Source organism: Glycine max, chromosome 5 (assembly GCF_000004515.6).
Source record: "Glycine max cultivar Williams 82 chromosome 5, Glycine_max_v4.0, whole genome shotgun sequence".
Lineage (NCBI taxonomy): Eukaryota > Viridiplantae > Streptophyta > Magnoliopsida > Fabales > Fabaceae > Glycine > Glycine max.
The window spans coordinates 6,633,272-6,649,869 of record NC_038241.2 but is presented as its reverse complement, the minus strand read 5'-3'; the positions used below and the strand labels follow the sequence as shown (position 1 = coordinate 6,649,869).

The window sequence follows — 16,598 nt, the reverse complement described above, 5'->3', positions numbered from 1 at the left end:
CATATTTATTCCTGATTGCTTAACATTACCAATGTTTGTTAATTAAATGAATTTTTAGTCCTGAAACAATGTAATGGGTACCATGAATTTAGTTTTTAGTCTTATTAATCATTCTGTTTGAACACCAACAGATTTTTAATATTACCTACTTACATTAAATACGATGAATAATATATACCACTTTAACTACTGTTGATAGTTATAAAATATTTTTTATTTTTTAAGAAATATCGATGCATATTAATAAATTAAATATTAAATATTTGAAAAGATATCACAAATGCAACAACTTTCCCTGTTTGTCAAATCAAAAGAGCAAATTCGCAGGATTAATTAGACATTTGCGTGAATATCAATAAAGGCCACAACCACATTTAATGGAGCAATTAATGATCAGTACTGTTGTTTACTATTGGTTTGATTGACACAAGCGTGAGGGCCACACAATCTTTGATTTCAGGCTTGGAGGAAAAGAAAACTCCACAAATTAGTGGCAATGGACCGAAACCTCTTCTTCTTTTTTGTTTAACAGCTTTAGTGCAGTATACTAATGGAGAATAATTCATAACCTTAGTCTCCCATCTTCAACATCATTCGCTCACATTCACCACCATCTAAAACGCAACTATTCATAAATGAAGAACCAAAAGTGAAGCTGCTAAACAACAACACCACATCACTTACTTCTACTGCTAACTGCCAAGTAAGCTTTTTATGTTAATGCAATAAATTATATTTTACATTAATTATTGTCCAGTAATGGATGTACATGTAGGGCATGCATATTACGTAATGGTATTTGAGTATGTTTATCTGACATTTGTATTATGAAGCTCTAACACAATATTGTAGAACTTATTCATTACGAAAAGGTTAAATGGAAAATTTTGCTCAACGGAGGAAACATAGAAAACACATTTTGCAACAAAGAAGACAAAGCTTTGCCACTCCAAATCCGGATTTACATAGTGGTAACAATACATTCAAATATTCTTTTAATTTTTAGTTAGTTTATAAATACTTATGCATGTATCACAATTATTGGTGCAGAAAAGCGTAGACGTACCTCATCATGTGAAACACACCCTTTTGTAGACAGTGCATTACCACATACACAGTCTACACCATTATCAAAAAGCACTTTGACTGTGAATCAGAAACAATAAGATTTTACAGGGCAATTTGAAACTCGACCAAAAACTTTTGTGAATTCACGTACCATCAATGCATCTTCAATACAGAGGAATTTGTTGTCCAAGTTTGGGAAAGAGAATATAACTATGTCAACCCTTAATTCATCACCATGTATTGAACCACATACAACTACAAGTTGTCGACCTACTCAGATTGACATGACTTCTCAACATATAAATTCAGGTAGATACACAATATTCAATTCCAAACTAATAGAGCACGTCTCGCATGACACTGATGACGAACTTGATATAACACAGGGAGACATTGTTATAGGTAATATGTTGTTATGTTAATTTCAACATTTTTAAATATTTAACTATTTGTATTTAATTGCTGACTATGTATGTGCTATATAGATTATTCATTTGACGACATAGCAACTGAGGATTTTGCTCATACCGATTATGATGACAATCTTGAAGCTCCATATGACAATGAAAATACCGGTTTTTACATTCACTGTGCAAATTATGTTGTATTGTCCTTCATTATGTTTGATAATGTAATACCATGTCAAAATTTCTGCATTTACATGTAGGTGCAGGTTACAAAGATATTGGAGATCCTATTTGGCAATGCAAGCAATGTAAAGCGAAGATGTGGTATGATGAGAGGATTAACAAAGATAAACAGACAAAAAATCCAAAGTTTTCATTATGTTGTGGTGATGGTAAAATACAACTCCCAATACTACATGATGCTCACAAGCAACTACTCTTTGACAGTAGAGACTCACAAGCAAAGAAATTCCAACAAAACATACGTTTATACAACCTAATGTTTGCATTCACATCTCCCGGTATCAAAGTAGACACATCCTATAATACGGGAAGAGGTCCTCCTACATTGCGCATACATGGTCAATCGCATCACCTTATTGGAAGTCTCCTACCTATGCCGGATAACTCACCAAAGTTTGCACAACTATATATTTATGACACAAAGAACGAAGTCAACAATAGGCTTTCACAATACCCGTAAGTGTTAACATTCAATTAATCTAATGCCACCTTTATAGTTATTTAAATTTAAATTTATATATTTTTTTAAGAATGGTTACCGTTAACAATTGTCTATGTGCAGTATAAAAAATAATGTTGGTGAAGACATTATAATTGGTATCAAAAATATGCTAGATACCCACAATCCATATGCACAAAAATTCAGAATGGCAAGGGATAAACTAGATTCTTCTGTAGTGTGTGACCTGAAACTAAAACTCATTAGTGACAGGCAAACTGATGGCAGATTATATAATTTACCAAATGCTTCTGAAGTGGCTGCTTTAATTGTTGGTGACGAGCATACAACAAATAACAGAGATATCATCATTGAGAAGCAAACAGGCATGCTGCAAAGAATAAATGAACTTCATCCTGCATATTTACCTTTGCAATATCCTCTTTTGTACCCACACGGTGAAGATGGCTACAGACCAAACATTCTTCATAAGCATCATTCGCATAGCCATGCTACAAAGAGGAACAAAGTTACCATGCGTGAGTATTTTTGTTACAAGATGCAATCAAGGGATAATGAAGCACAAACAATACTTCATTCAAGAAGATTGTTTCACCAATGGGTTGTTGATGGGTATTGTATGATTGAGTCTCAAAAACTAAACTATGTTAGACAACATCAACAAGAACTCCGAGTTGACAAGTACATTAATTAAAATGACTGTAATAATCAACCCTTAACCCAAGGTAATGAAAAAGGTAAGAGAATTATATTACCAAGTTCGTTCGTTGGTAGTCAGAGATATATGGAACAATTGTATTTTGATGGGATGGCAATTTGTGCCCATGTTGGATTTCCTGATCTATTCTTGACATTAACGTGTAATCCAGCATGGCCAGAAATACAACGACAAGTTGCAAAGTCAAATCTTACAGCTCATGATTGCCCTGATGTTGTGTCACGGGTATTCAAAATAAAACTAAACCAATTGATGCATGATCTTAAGAGTGGACATGTATTTGGTCCCATTCTTGCATGTAAGTAAGTACCACCTACATCAATTTTTGCTTACATTACAATTTTACAATTATACTTAAAATTATACATTATTAATCATGCTACTGATATTTTATTTGTAATACAGTTGTTTACACCATTGAGTGGCAAAAAAAAGGATTGCCTCATGCTCATATCTTAATCTTTTTGCATCTTTCAAATAAGTATCCAAATCCAGAAGACATTGACAACATAATTTCTGCTGAAATACCAAATAAGGACACAGATCCAAAATTGTATCAAATTGTCTCCAACCACATGATGCATGGTCCATGTGGAATAGCTAATAAAAGGGCACCATGTATGGCCAATGACAAGTGTTTCAGGTTTTTCCCAAAAAAGTTTCAGCCAGCCACAATTGTTGACCAAGATGGTTTTCCTGTTTATAGAAGAAGAGACACCAGACGGATTGTGCAAAAACAGGGTGTTCATCTCGATAATCGATTTGTTGTCCCATATAGTCCACATTTGTTACTCAAATATAGAACACACCTAAATGTGGAATGGTGCAATCAAAGTACCTCAATAGAATATTTGTTTAAGTACATCAATAAAGGATCTGATCGGATTACAGCAGCTATTGTCAATGACCAAAACCAGGATGGCCCACAAAATCAGGTTCATGATGAAATTAAACATTATCTTGACTGTCAGTATGTGTTCATCATCTTCTCATTAAATTGCATTTCTTCTATAGACAAAAAAACCCTTTGTTATGAACTAATTAATAAAATTAATAATTACTACAAATAAAGTGTTCATATTTTATTTTTCATTGTCCAGGTATGTGTCGGCTCCTGAAACATGTTGGAAGATTTTTGCATTCCCAATGCATGGGCGTGCACCGGCAGTTGAACGTCTTTATTTCCACCTTGAAAATCAACAGTCTGTTTATTGGAAAGATAGTCAAGAAATTGGCACAGTACTGGCTAAGAGTACAATCAAAGAATCAATGTTCACAGCTTGGATGGATTCTAATAAGATATACCATCATGGACGAGATCTTACTTATGCTGAATATGTGTCCAAATTTGTTTATGATGCACGAAAAAGATGTTGGAAACCAAGGAAACAAGGAAATACTATTGGCAGGCTGATTTGGGTGCCCCCTTCCAGTGGAGAGTTGTTCTACATGAGGATGATGCTTTCCTCTGCTAAAGGATCACAATGTTATGAAGATATTAGAACAGTAGAAAATGTTGTCTATCATACATTTAGAGAAGCATGCTTTGCAAAAGGTTTTCTAGGAAGTGATCAAGAATTTGTTGGTGCCTACGAGAAGCAAACACTTGGGGAACTCCACACTATCTTAAGAAGTTATTTGTGAAGCTGCTATTTATGAATACCATGGATAGGCCTGAACATGTGTGGAAAGAAACTTGGCAATGGATGGCAGATGATATTGTATTTAATCATAGAAGACAAGGTAATTTTTTACTATTCATAGGCATCTAACTAACAGACAAAGAAAAAATGCATCTTTGTTTGACGGAAATTGAAAACCTCTTGCAAGCCAACAGGAAAAGCCTACGAGATTTTCCTTCGATGCCATACCCACTAGGATATGCCGCCAAGACGCACCAAAATAATCTCATCTACAATGAATTAGCTTACGACAGGGAGATATTGGCCGCCGAATTTGACAAATGCTACCAGTCGCTAACAGGTATTTATAAAAAAATTTACTCTTTACTAACACAATATGAATTCCTAACAATCCACACTAATAATAAATCATTCATACATTACTAAATGCAGATGAGCAGGCTTCTATTTTTAATAAGATTATGCATGTGGTTGCAACTCAATCAGGTGGAGTTTATTTTTTATATGGATATGGTGGCACAGGCAAGACATTTGTGTGGAAAACTTTATCATCTGCTATACGCTCTACTAGCGGAATTGTTTTAACAGTAGCTTCAAGTGGGATTGCCTCTATACTATTGCCTGGTGGTAGAACAACACATTCTAAATTTGCTATTCCTGTCCCTGCAACAAAAAATTCAACATGCAATATCCATCAAGGGAGTGATTTGGCTGAATTGTTTCATATCACAAAACTCATCATATGGGATGAAGCTCCAATGTGTCACAGATACAGTATTGAGGCCCTTGACAAAAGTTTACAGGACATCATGCACAACAACAATCCTTTTGGAGGAAAGGTCAATGTTTTTTGTGGTGATTTCCGTCAAATTCTACCTGTTGTGCCAAGAGGTAATCGTTCTGACATTGTCTATGCAACTTTAAATTCATCTTACATTTGGAACCATTGTCAAATTCTAAAGCTGACTAAAAATATGCGGTTGCAATCAAATCCTACTGACCATTCCAACTTGGATGAACTAAAACAATTTTTTGAGTGGTTGCTAGACATAGGTGATGGTAAACTTGCAGAGCCTAATGATGGTTATGGTGAAATCACCATCCCAGATGAGTTTCTTATCAAGGACTTTCAAGATCCTATCCAGGAAATTGTTGAAGCAACATATTCAGACTTATTACACAACTACAACAATGGCGATTTCTTGCAAAAAAGAGTTGTCCTTGCCTCTACAAAAGATGTTGTTGATAAAATAAATGACTATGTCCTGTCTTTGATTCCTGGTGAGGAGAAAGAGTATTGTAGTGTTGATTCTGTTGACAAATCAGATGAACTACTCAGTCCTGCATTTGGAGTACTAACAGCTGAATTTCTAAACTCATTGAAGACATCAGGGATACCAAATCACAAGCTCATAATCAAGGTTGGTACGCCAATCATCCTACTACGAAATCTGGACCAAGCTGATGGGTTATGCAACGGAACTAGGCTTATTGTTACAAGACTTGGTTCAAGTGTTGTTGAAGCAGAGATTATTGCTGGACCTAACATAGGTCATAGAACTTACATACCAAGAATGAATCTTTCTCCTTCTGATTCACCATGGCCATTCAAGCTAATTAGAAGACAATTTCCATTCATGGTTTCATTTGCAATGACAATTAACAAATCTCAGGGACAATCATTGGCACATGTTGGATTGTATTTGCCAACCCCAGTTTTTTCTCACGGCCAGTTATATGTTGCACTTTCACGAGTTCAAAGCAAAAAAGGGCTCCACATTCTTATTCATGATAATCAAGGCACTCCCAAAAATACTACCATTAATGTAGTATACAAAGAAGTTTTTTCAAACTTATAATCATGGTATGCTTCCCAAATCCTTTTTTTTAATGTACACATTTTCATTATTAAAATTCATTTTCTATCAAACACTAATTGTTCGTTTCATTTACACTTTTTCAATTTCTGATTATATGTTTACAATATACTATGCTTATTAGTATATCATTTCTTATATTGCAGTATACATCAACACTATGTTGTATAGTCTCCCACTCCGTAGAAGATCTTACCATCATAATCTTTCCAGCACCATCAAAAACATTCTATCATATAATCAGGTTAGTTTCAAATACATTCCTAAATTAATGTTTTCCTTTCCTTACATATATTTTGACATACTTCACATTTATCAATATTCAAATAAAAGTATGAGCCTGTGCATCGGCACCGGCGTCTCTCTAGTAGTTTTTAAAACTAACCCCATACAGTAAATTTGCCGGAGGAATGAAATAGAGAATCAGGGATAAAATGAGGCACGCAAAGGTCTATGGTACTGAAGGAAATTAGATCCGTCAGATGTTCACATGGCATATCTCACGGTCCTAATTTCTCTTGCATGGTACAACACTTATTGGACTCTTACACCGTAGAATCCATTTTTTTATTGAACAAGGATATTTTTTTTCTCTGCTTTTGATTTATTTAATGAATGCGGGTTAAATATATTTTTAATTACCAAAAACTAGATTATTTTTAATTTTTATGTTTCATTTAAATTTTAGTTTTGTGCCTCTATATTTATAAATTGATTATTCATATAAAAAAAATTAAAATGCGTGCGTGAAGATAATTCGATAAGGATATATTTTAATAATTTTGATATTAATAAAATGTAAAATCAAGATTTTAAAATACAAAATTCCAAACCAAAATTAATAAGAATTGAAAGTATACTTATAACCTCTCGTTAGTGTTTAGTCTAACTTTTTATTTACCTTTTTTCTTCGTAAAAATAAAAATTAGGTCAAATATCATCTCATTATACAAACAAGGTCTTGAATGGCCACGTGTCAAGTTGTCGTTGTTCCAATTCTCACCTAAAAATGTCACCTCATGCTACAGTGCCAACAAAAATGATGCATTTCTAATGCATTTCGTTTCCAATGCGTTTTTTCCAATAAATAGGGTCAACAAACAACGGTGTGTTTCGAATTCCAAATAAATAATCAATTAAACGTTTCCCGCCTAAAAATGTCACATCGTGCTACAGTGCCAAGCCCCCCCTCCTCATTTTCCGCCCAATTTACTCAGTAGCTAGCCACGTGGCACACATTTTCATTTATTGTTGCACGCCTTTTCCTTCTGCCTTCCTTCAGAAATCCCAAGTGTCATTTTTTTTTTACCATTTTCACTTTCTCTCATTTCTCTCTCCCTAATTGCTATCTCCCCTTTCTCTATTCCTTCTTTTCATTTTTTCATTCTCCCCATTTTTTTACATTTAAAGCTATGATTTTTTACACCAAAACTGTGGTTTTTATCTCAGATTCCATGACAATGATATCGTATTTGCGTTCCTCTCCAGGTTTGCATTTCTATATCGTGTTCTTGGCGGAAGAACACACCAAAGTTGTCATTTTTATCTCAAAACTCTGTGAGTGCAGGTTCGTTTTCTATGACTTTTGACAATACAAAAGTTTAAATTTTTTTATTTTGTTTTCTAACTTCTCACAATACCTTCGCTATTGTATGCAGAGAAGGTGAAAGAACACTAAAGCTGTGATTTTTATCTCCAAAAAGCTTCGATTTTTATCTCAAACAGATTTGTTTTTTTGTTTCTCTGTTTACGCTTTCTTTGTTTCTCACAATACAAAAGCTTACATTTGTTTTAGTCAGCCTCTATTGCATGCAAAGAAGGTGGAAGAGCACACTACAACTGCAGTTTTTATCTGAAAACTCCACGAGTATGGGTTCATTTTCTTTGCTTTTTTGGTTTATGGTTATTTGTTCGTCTTCGTCAGCCTTCTCAAACGTGTTCATTCTTTCTTATACCCATTTTTTTGGGGTTTTATGATTTTTTGCAAGACAAAAGCTTTATTTTTTTTTTGTGTTCTCCCTTTATTTTGTTTTCTGAGTTCTCGCATTACAAAAAGTTTAAATTTTTTTATTTTGTTTTCTGACTTCTCACAATACCTTTGTTATTGTATGCAGAGAAGGCGGAAGAAGGCACTAAAGTTGTGGTTTTTATATACAAAAAGCTTTGATTTTTATCTCAAACAGGTTTATTTTCTTTGATTCTCTGACTATGTTTTGTTTGTTTCTTTGTTTCTCACAATACAAAAACTTAAATTTTTTACTGAACCACAGCCTCCTCCATTGTCCCACTTTTTTTGGGTTTTATGATTTTTCGCAAGACAAAAGCTTTCATTTTTTTGGGTGTTCTCCCTTTATTTTGTTTCCTGAGTTCTCGCACTACAAAAACTTAAATTTTTTTGTGTTCCTGAACCTTCTACAGCTTGCGTTGCATTTTGGGTTTATATTTGGATCATTGGGTAACTTTTTTTTTGTTTTTTTATTTTTCGCAACCCGAAAGCTTAAATTTTTTTGGGTGTTCTGCCTTTATTTTTTTTCCTTTAATGTTGGCTGAGTTATTTCAATGGGTTATATTTTTATATTTGTTCAATCCCTTTGAATTAGACACTTCCAGTTTTGATTTTCAAATATATGACATGCTTTATTGTCACATATATGTCATCCTTTATTTATATGGTCAGATGATTGAGTATAGTAGTTTTGGGCTTCTTTGTTTATGGTTCTTTTTGGGTTATAGGGATTTCAATTTACATTTTGAAGCAGAGGCTCTCAACATTCGCAACTTGAATTATATTTATTCATTAATATAGATAATTTTTATTGCTTATTGTTAGGTTTTAGTTAATTTAATATTATTTTATTAGCAATATAGATTATTTTAATTAATTTTTGTTTGCGTTCCATTTTTGCATTCAACTGGAGCAATGGCAGAAATTCTTGACAGAAAATCAGCTTACTCCAATGATAGGGTACCTGATAATCAGGAAGCAGCAAAATTTGAGTGATGATGACCCCATTTGATTGATGAAGAAATTTTTATGTTACTTTATTTTAACAGTTTAAAGTTTAATTTAATAATTATGATTTCCAGACAATGTATTTTATTAATATTGTATTTTATTAATGATAGATTATATAAGTCATGTTGAGTGTTTCTTCAATTCAATTTCATGTAATTTTTTTAATGGTTGGATTTCATATATATACAATTTTATTATATATTGTAGAAAGAACAGTGTTCACGTTACTTTAGCTTAAACCTGTATAACAAAAAATTATTGAATTAATAAATAAATTTTAGAGAAATAAAAAAAATGTTAGAATGATGAATTAACGTTTTAATTTTCATTTTCAATCATAAAAAGATAATGATCAATTGGGGAGTTTGGGTGATTAATATTAAACTCATGTTAGTGCAACAACCTCTTTATTTTTTTAATAGATTCCTAAGACCATTTACATTACATAATTATTTGTTTATGAGTTACTTATTATAATTTTGTGAGTCTTATAATTTCATATAAATTTAAATATTTTAAATTAAAATTTACTCCTATGCTAAGATTACTTTGTACTTTTGTTTAACATTTCTGTCAATTTTTTATTATATTTATATCATTCTATATATCAATTTGTCATTTTTTTTTTGTTTTTCCCGTTTATTGTTAATGGAAATATCCGTGATTGCTCTATTACGGAAAATTAATTAGCTTCATACTTAGGAAATAGTTGCATTTCCATTTCACTTAGCTTTACAATGCGGTGTTGTTTATATCGCGGTCACATAATCTTGGACCAGTCATGGAAATTAATTTATCGATAATAAAATCAATTTGTTTGGTTGAACAGTCAATTTAAAATATTTTGTTAGGATATGGAAGTCACAATTTCAAATTTCTATCTTCAAATTTCAAATTTAAAATCAATTTGTTTGATTTAACAATCAATTTAAAATTCGTTTGTGTCTATCTTCACTTCTTTGTTTGAAAGTGACCATTTCGTTGACAATTCGTTACATATTTTATTGACGTTTAATTAATAAGTATATTTTATTCATATTTTTATTAATTTTCATTTCAAATTAATAGGTACTTAAGAATCAATTTTAAATATTATGTTAGGATATAGAAATAATCATAATTTTCAAATTAATAACCATATATGGAAATAATCATAATTTAGACGATGATTTATTCCTAATTAGTAGGTACTTAACAATCAATTTTAAATATTATAGTATCAATTTTAACATATTATTAAAACAACTTCAATTTTGTATTTGTTTTTTCCGTGATCATTGTCAATTTATTGACGTTTAATTAATAAGCATATTTTATTCGTATTTTTGTTAATTTTCATTTCAAATTAATAGGTACTTAACAATCAATTTTAAATATTTTGTTAGGATATAGAAATAATCATAATTTTCAAGTTAATAAGCATTTCTTTTAGGATATGTAAATAATCATAACTTAGACGATGAGTTATTCCTAATTAGTAGGTACATAACAATCAATTTTAAATATTACATTATCAATTTTAACATATTATTAAAACCAGCTTCATTTTTGTATTTTTTTGTCATAATCATTGTCAATTTATTAACATTTAATTAATAAGCATATTTTATTCGTATTTTTTGTTAATTTTCATTTCAAATGAATAAGTACTTAACAATCAATTTTAAATATTCTGTTAAGATATGAAAATAATAATAATTTTCAAATACATGAGTATACAAATTTAAAAAAAAAATAGTAAAGACAATAAACATGATAAAGTAAGTTATAGTATAAAAAAAGAAAATGACTCACACACTAATACCGTAAAATAATTTATACATTTTGAAATGGTACCAAACACGCTTCAGTTATGTGGTTAACACATTCTTCCGCCCAAAAATGTCAACATCAATACCGGCTTGCGTGGCAGTCTTTTACATTTATACGCTTTTTTATTTTTTTTAAATTAAAAAACGTAATTAATGTGGTACCTTCGTAATTAGTGCAGTACCAATATCGATTCATTTCATGCTTCTTCATTTCACGCTGATGTGACCCATTTCACGCATTAATTGTGACATTATTATTAATGCACGCACATTAATTGTAGCACCATTATCGATGCACCAAATACGATACCAATGATGTGACCTATTTCATGCATTAATTGTGGCACTATTATCAATACATGTGCGTTAATTGTAGCACCATTATCGATGCATCAAATATGGTACCGTGACCCATTTCACGCATTAATTGTGGCACCATTTCCCCAACGTTTGCATTTTTCAAATACGTTTGTATTTTGAATTTGTTTCTAAACTGAGTGAACTTGAAGGGTTTTCGTGATACGCTCACATTTGCATCCTCTACATCTTCCATCTTCGTTCCTCTCCATTATACTGATCAGCAATAAATATGGATGACACACGGAAACCGTAAAAGATTAGCGCTTAATATACTAAGTAGATTATTAGAGTATATATATGGATTAATAGACTAAATGTTTGCTAAGGTGCAAAAAATTATCATGGGAAATGAAAAAGATTATCATTATATGATCAACACTAAATATGGATGACCCACGGAACAAACATATTACTTTCCATGTTGACATCATGGGACCTCTCATACATTTTTTTTTATAATTGTTTGTTCGTGAATATATGGAAAAGATTATCATTATACTGTTAAGCAATAAATATGGTTGAGAAACGAAAACCGTAAAAGGTTAACACTTAATATACTAAGTAGATTATTAGAGTATGTATATAAATTAATAGACTAAATGTTTGCTAAGGTGCAAAAGATTATCATGGAAAGTGAAAAAGATTATCATTATATGATCAACAATAAATATGGATGACCCATAAAACAAACATTATTTTCCATGTTGATGTCATGGGACCAGTCATACGTTCTTTTTTTAATAATTATTTGTTCGTGAATATATGGAAAAGATTATCATTATACATTAGATATCATTTCCAACAAGTCAATATTTAATTTACAAAATTTTAATATATATTACATTTATTTCTTTATGTTGCAGCATCACATGACCAAGGCAACTATTGGATGTTTGTTATTATATCACCTCCACTAAAGTAAATTGATTTAAAATATCTACTTATCAGGTGAATATTGTTGTATATAGTACTATCGTCATACTTCTGATTATTAAATGATCAATAATTATATCCAAAAATCTAATGAACTCATTTACCTCTTTTTATTGTGCAGTCTCTCTTTTATTGTTACATCAACACCATCCAACAATCTATCATAACATCATATTTGTTTGTATTCTTATTTTATGCTGTTTTTTTTAAACATAACTCAACATTATTATCATATAAATAAATATCGTTATTGAACTTTACACATGTGTTGATAATATTCGAATAGGAGTATAAATCCGGGTGTCGACACGGGCAAAAGACTAGTTCTTTTTAAAAAAATTACTTTAAGAAAGGAAATCATAAAAGCTTGCTCAAGTAGCTTTTACCTTTATTTTATTTATGTGGAGCGGTTTTGTAGTGTTGCCCTCTGATAGTTTCATCAACTCCCGTCATGCAAACATTTTTATTATTATTTTGGTCAGCAATGCCATGTACGGAAATGCTCCGGGTATTTATGGGTCGGGTGTGGTGGGTTTGACTCAATCGGATATTGTATCTCATCAAAATTTTACAAATTGATTGGATTTTTTAATTTTTTTTATAAACTATTTTAAATCACCCTTATCATAAATAAATTGAGTCGGTTGAGTTAGTCAGATATGAATATCTAAAAATATTTTTATTTTGTATAAAAATCCTTCAAAATAATAATTTACTTTTTTCTAAAATTTTATAAAAAAATAATGATTAAATACACTCAAAAAAAATTAAATTGTGATAATATTTAACTAATAAAATTAATAATTTTAATGTTAATATTAAAAATTTATTTTATATGAAAATAAAATATTGTATTAGCATAAGAAAATATAAATAAAATTAATACAGAGATAAAAAACAATTAAAAAAATCATAAGCAATTTAATTTAATAATTTAATAAATTATATAAGCTAAAAATTAATATGTTTTGTATTTATAATTAATTTATAGATAATAATAAATTTAATTATATGATATGATTGAATCAGGTTGGATCAGGTTTTAAAAAAATGTAACTTTATAAATAGGATTTTGTTAATATATTCTCGTTTGTTTTTTAAATTATATCTCAATTTAATTTTTTAATATACTTCTAAAAAAATAGTAAGCCGCTGTTTTTATATTATAGGTATTGCTTACAGGAGATAACCCTGGTCAGGTCAAAAACATAATTCGTGTTTAGTTTTTAGTTTAACAAAATTAATGTTATAATTTAACATAACATATTAACATACTTTGCTAAGAAAATGAATATATTAGTAAATCTCTTAGAAATAACATTATTTAATCTTAACTTTATATGTGTTCTTAAAAACACGTTGCATTTTTTATTTTTTTTTTGTAACAAAACATGTTTCATTTACCATATAAGATATGCCTCCAAATAAAAATTGCTGCTCAATGAAGTGTTAAAACCTTATAACCAGGAGGGGGAGGGGGGATTTTCTGTTACAATTGTGCATGAAGATAAAATATAAATTAAGATAGAAATTTGAGTATCTGAATCCTTGTATATTACACCAAATTTCAGTAACTGCAACCCATAAAAGTAAATTCCATTAATTTGTACTAAGAAAAGATAATAAGAGAAAATACATGTAATAAGACCAACGATTTATTACACAGTAACCTTAAGACGTGCATTAATCAAATAAGCAGTAATGGAGGGACTTGTCAGTGATTAGCATGATATGAAAGATAAGAACTTGAATCTAATTAATTAAACGATATAAATTCTTATTTGATTCGAGATTTGAGACATTATACCTTGAGAGAGGTGAACGACCAGGACAAAATTGAACCTCAAGCATACTTAATTAATTGCGTCTTGCTGAAAAAACATTCGTAAAGAAACTTTTTCCTTTCCATACCTAAGAATAAAACATGTATCGGATCAGACTAGCACATAGTAGATTATAACAGCATATTATCGTAAAATTTGCATTCAAAATACCTGTAGCATTTTCATTCCATTTCCTGAAAAACCTCCATGCTTCTGTTTCTCCCTTTTCTCCTTATTTTTGGCTTTTGATCATGACCTTAAGAACCTTGGAATCAGTAGTTTCAAACTGCCAAAGCAAGTTGACTTTTCCCTATACTCCGGCTTTTTCTTGTTGGAAGGGGTTATCTGCAAAAGGATAACAAGGAAACGGCAGTGCAATATAACTAATTCAGCCACACCCATGGGTCAAAAACCAAGCATTAATAAAATACTAGAAATGTTATTAATATTTTTTTAATCCATATGAATAAAAAATAATGTCTAGGGGTTATAATAATTCGATGTACTATGTTCAATCAACTAAATTAAATTCTTTATTGAAATGTTAGTAATATATGTTGTAAAATAATACTAGAAATACTCTCTTTATGTAGTTCTCTCTTTGTGCGTTTTACATCTAAATTAAAAAAACATAATCATTAAATAAGAAGTCGAATTCATTAAAATGAATAAATTATTTTCAATTAAATTTCAGGTGATCACATAAAAAGTTTCATATAAGAAGGAAGTGTTACCGACATTCTTCTATTCTATAACACATTTTTTAACACAGACCTAATATTAATTAAAATTGGTTTAAAATTATATATTTTTATAAGTATCACTTATTTAATAAATCACTTTAATTTTTGAATAAATTTTAACTCATTAGTAAAATGCATGTTAAAAAGAGTGAAACAAAAACACTAAAAAAAAGTACTTATTGACGGAAATTGTTGCGTACAAAATATATGTATAAAATACTATGTACCTCATCATAAAAAAAAATACTATATATGTACCTCTTCATACATTTTAGAAGATCATATGTATAAAATATATTTATATACAATGTCAACGATGTAGCTACGTACCTGGGTTGGAGGCTGGAAATTGTTGTTTGCAACCCACTTGGAGAATGAGGGTGTTGATGATGCTCCTCTTGCAGATTCACGTAGGAGATGCGAGTACATAAGCAACCCTGCTCTTCTACCATATGATCCCTTGCTACCAGAGCCGTGAACTACCTCTTGTCTAATTGTGTGATGAATGTGATAATGAAGGTGATGATGCTGAATTGATGATGAGCTCTTCTTTCTAGGCTTTTCAACATATACCTTCACTAGCACCACTTTATCATTGCGGTAGGTTACCTATATAGATCATAAAAAGTTATAAAATTGATTTAAATTGGTAGTAATTAAGAGAAGAAAGGAGAAAGGAAAAAATATTGGATTCAATTCTTCACTAACAAAAAAACTAATCATTAACATTACTTATATATATATTATTGGGGAAATAAAGTTACATATATATCACAACACAAAGGCACTAACACAACATGAACAACTGATTTACCTGTTTCGTTGGCATCTTAGGATATTATGAAGTTATGTTCAGTTTTGCTAGCAACACCTACCTTGATGGCATCATGCAGGCCTTGGAGATGTTAATGTAGAAGTTGAGGAAAGAGAGAAAAGAAAGCAAATGGAGCTATATATGTTTAATATGTATCTTTAGGTGGAATGAAACTGTAGTTGACGTAATTATCAATTTATCATCATCACCAATGTTGGGGCCCAATTGTGGTGCGGCGACCACATCATCAGCTTAAACCTAGGATCGATCTTGCTTTGTCCCTTGCTGTGGTTTCCCTTAACAGAATTTAGTTGATAGTTAGATTCACCTACCCATTGATTTTTATTTTTATTTTATATTCATAGGAATCAAACGTAAATATTAAAGATTTTGAATAACTCAGCTTACGCTGTTCATCCAATTAAATTTGACTCCTTTAGTACTCACGTGCCACTATATATTTTCGTATCATGAATATGTATATATAAAAAAGGAATTGCATTTTTATAGAAAAAAAATGGTGTATTTACAAACAACCATCATGAATACTCAATTTCTCATTAGCTATCTTGAACGAAGGCATTTTTACAAGCTACTTGAACGAAAGTGTTTTAAGAATTTTTCTTCAGCAACAAGTGTTTTAAGATTTTTTAAAACTCTTATCCATTTCAAAATATCTTTT

General features: G+C 30.6%; 1 protein-coding gene, 1 long non-coding RNA gene and 1 pseudogene across 5 annotated transcripts; 2 read left to right on the top strand and 1 right to left on the bottom strand.

Moving 5' to 3' along the window:
• The first annotated feature begins 1,352 nt into the window (after nt 1-1,352).
• On the top strand, nt 1,353-6,422 carry LOC100789727 (uncharacterized; annotated as a pseudogene).
• A 5,212-nt stretch (nt 6,423-11,634) lies between these two features.
• On the bottom strand, nt 11,635-16,117 carry LOC106798879 (uncharacterized). Of its 4 annotated transcripts, none has more exons than XM_041015946.1 (5): nt 15,917-16,056; nt 15,433-15,711; nt 14,531-14,704; nt 14,344-14,447; nt 11,635-11,816 (listed from the first exon to the last, which is right to left on the bottom strand). In XM_041015946.1, exons 1-3 carry the CDS (start codon nt 15,929-15,931, stop codon nt 14,609-14,611), a joined length of 390 nt encoding a protein of 129 aa, XP_040871880.1. In that variant the 5' UTR covers nt 15,932-16,056; the 3' UTR covers nt 11,635-11,816; nt 14,344-14,447; nt 14,531-14,608. The 4 variants fall into 4 exon arrangements, 3 of the variants coding, with proteins under 3 accessions (XP_040871880.1, XP_040871879.1, XP_014631562.1); XM_041015945.1 differs by lacking the exon at nt 11,635-11,816 and adding an exon at nt 13,933-14,110; XR_005891769.1 differs by lacking the exon at nt 11,635-11,816 and having other exon boundaries at nt 14,117-14,447; nt 15,978-16,117.
• On the top strand, nt 15,561-16,245 carry LOC121174957 (uncharacterized). Its single transcript, XR_005891770.1, has 2 exons — nt 15,561-15,702; nt 15,937-16,245. It is a non-coding gene; the product is annotated as an uncharacterized lncRNA (long non-coding RNA).
• The last annotated feature ends 353 nt before the right edge of the window (nt 16,246-16,598 follow it).

What these genes read in the sequence shown, in the direction of transcription:
- LOC106798879 (XM_041015946.1), bottom strand. An exon ending in ATTTCCAGCCTCCAACCCAG is followed by an intron (nt 14,705 to 15,432) that starts GTACGTAGCTAC and finishes ATCCTTTTGCAG; the next exon opens with ATAACCCCTTCCAACAAGAA.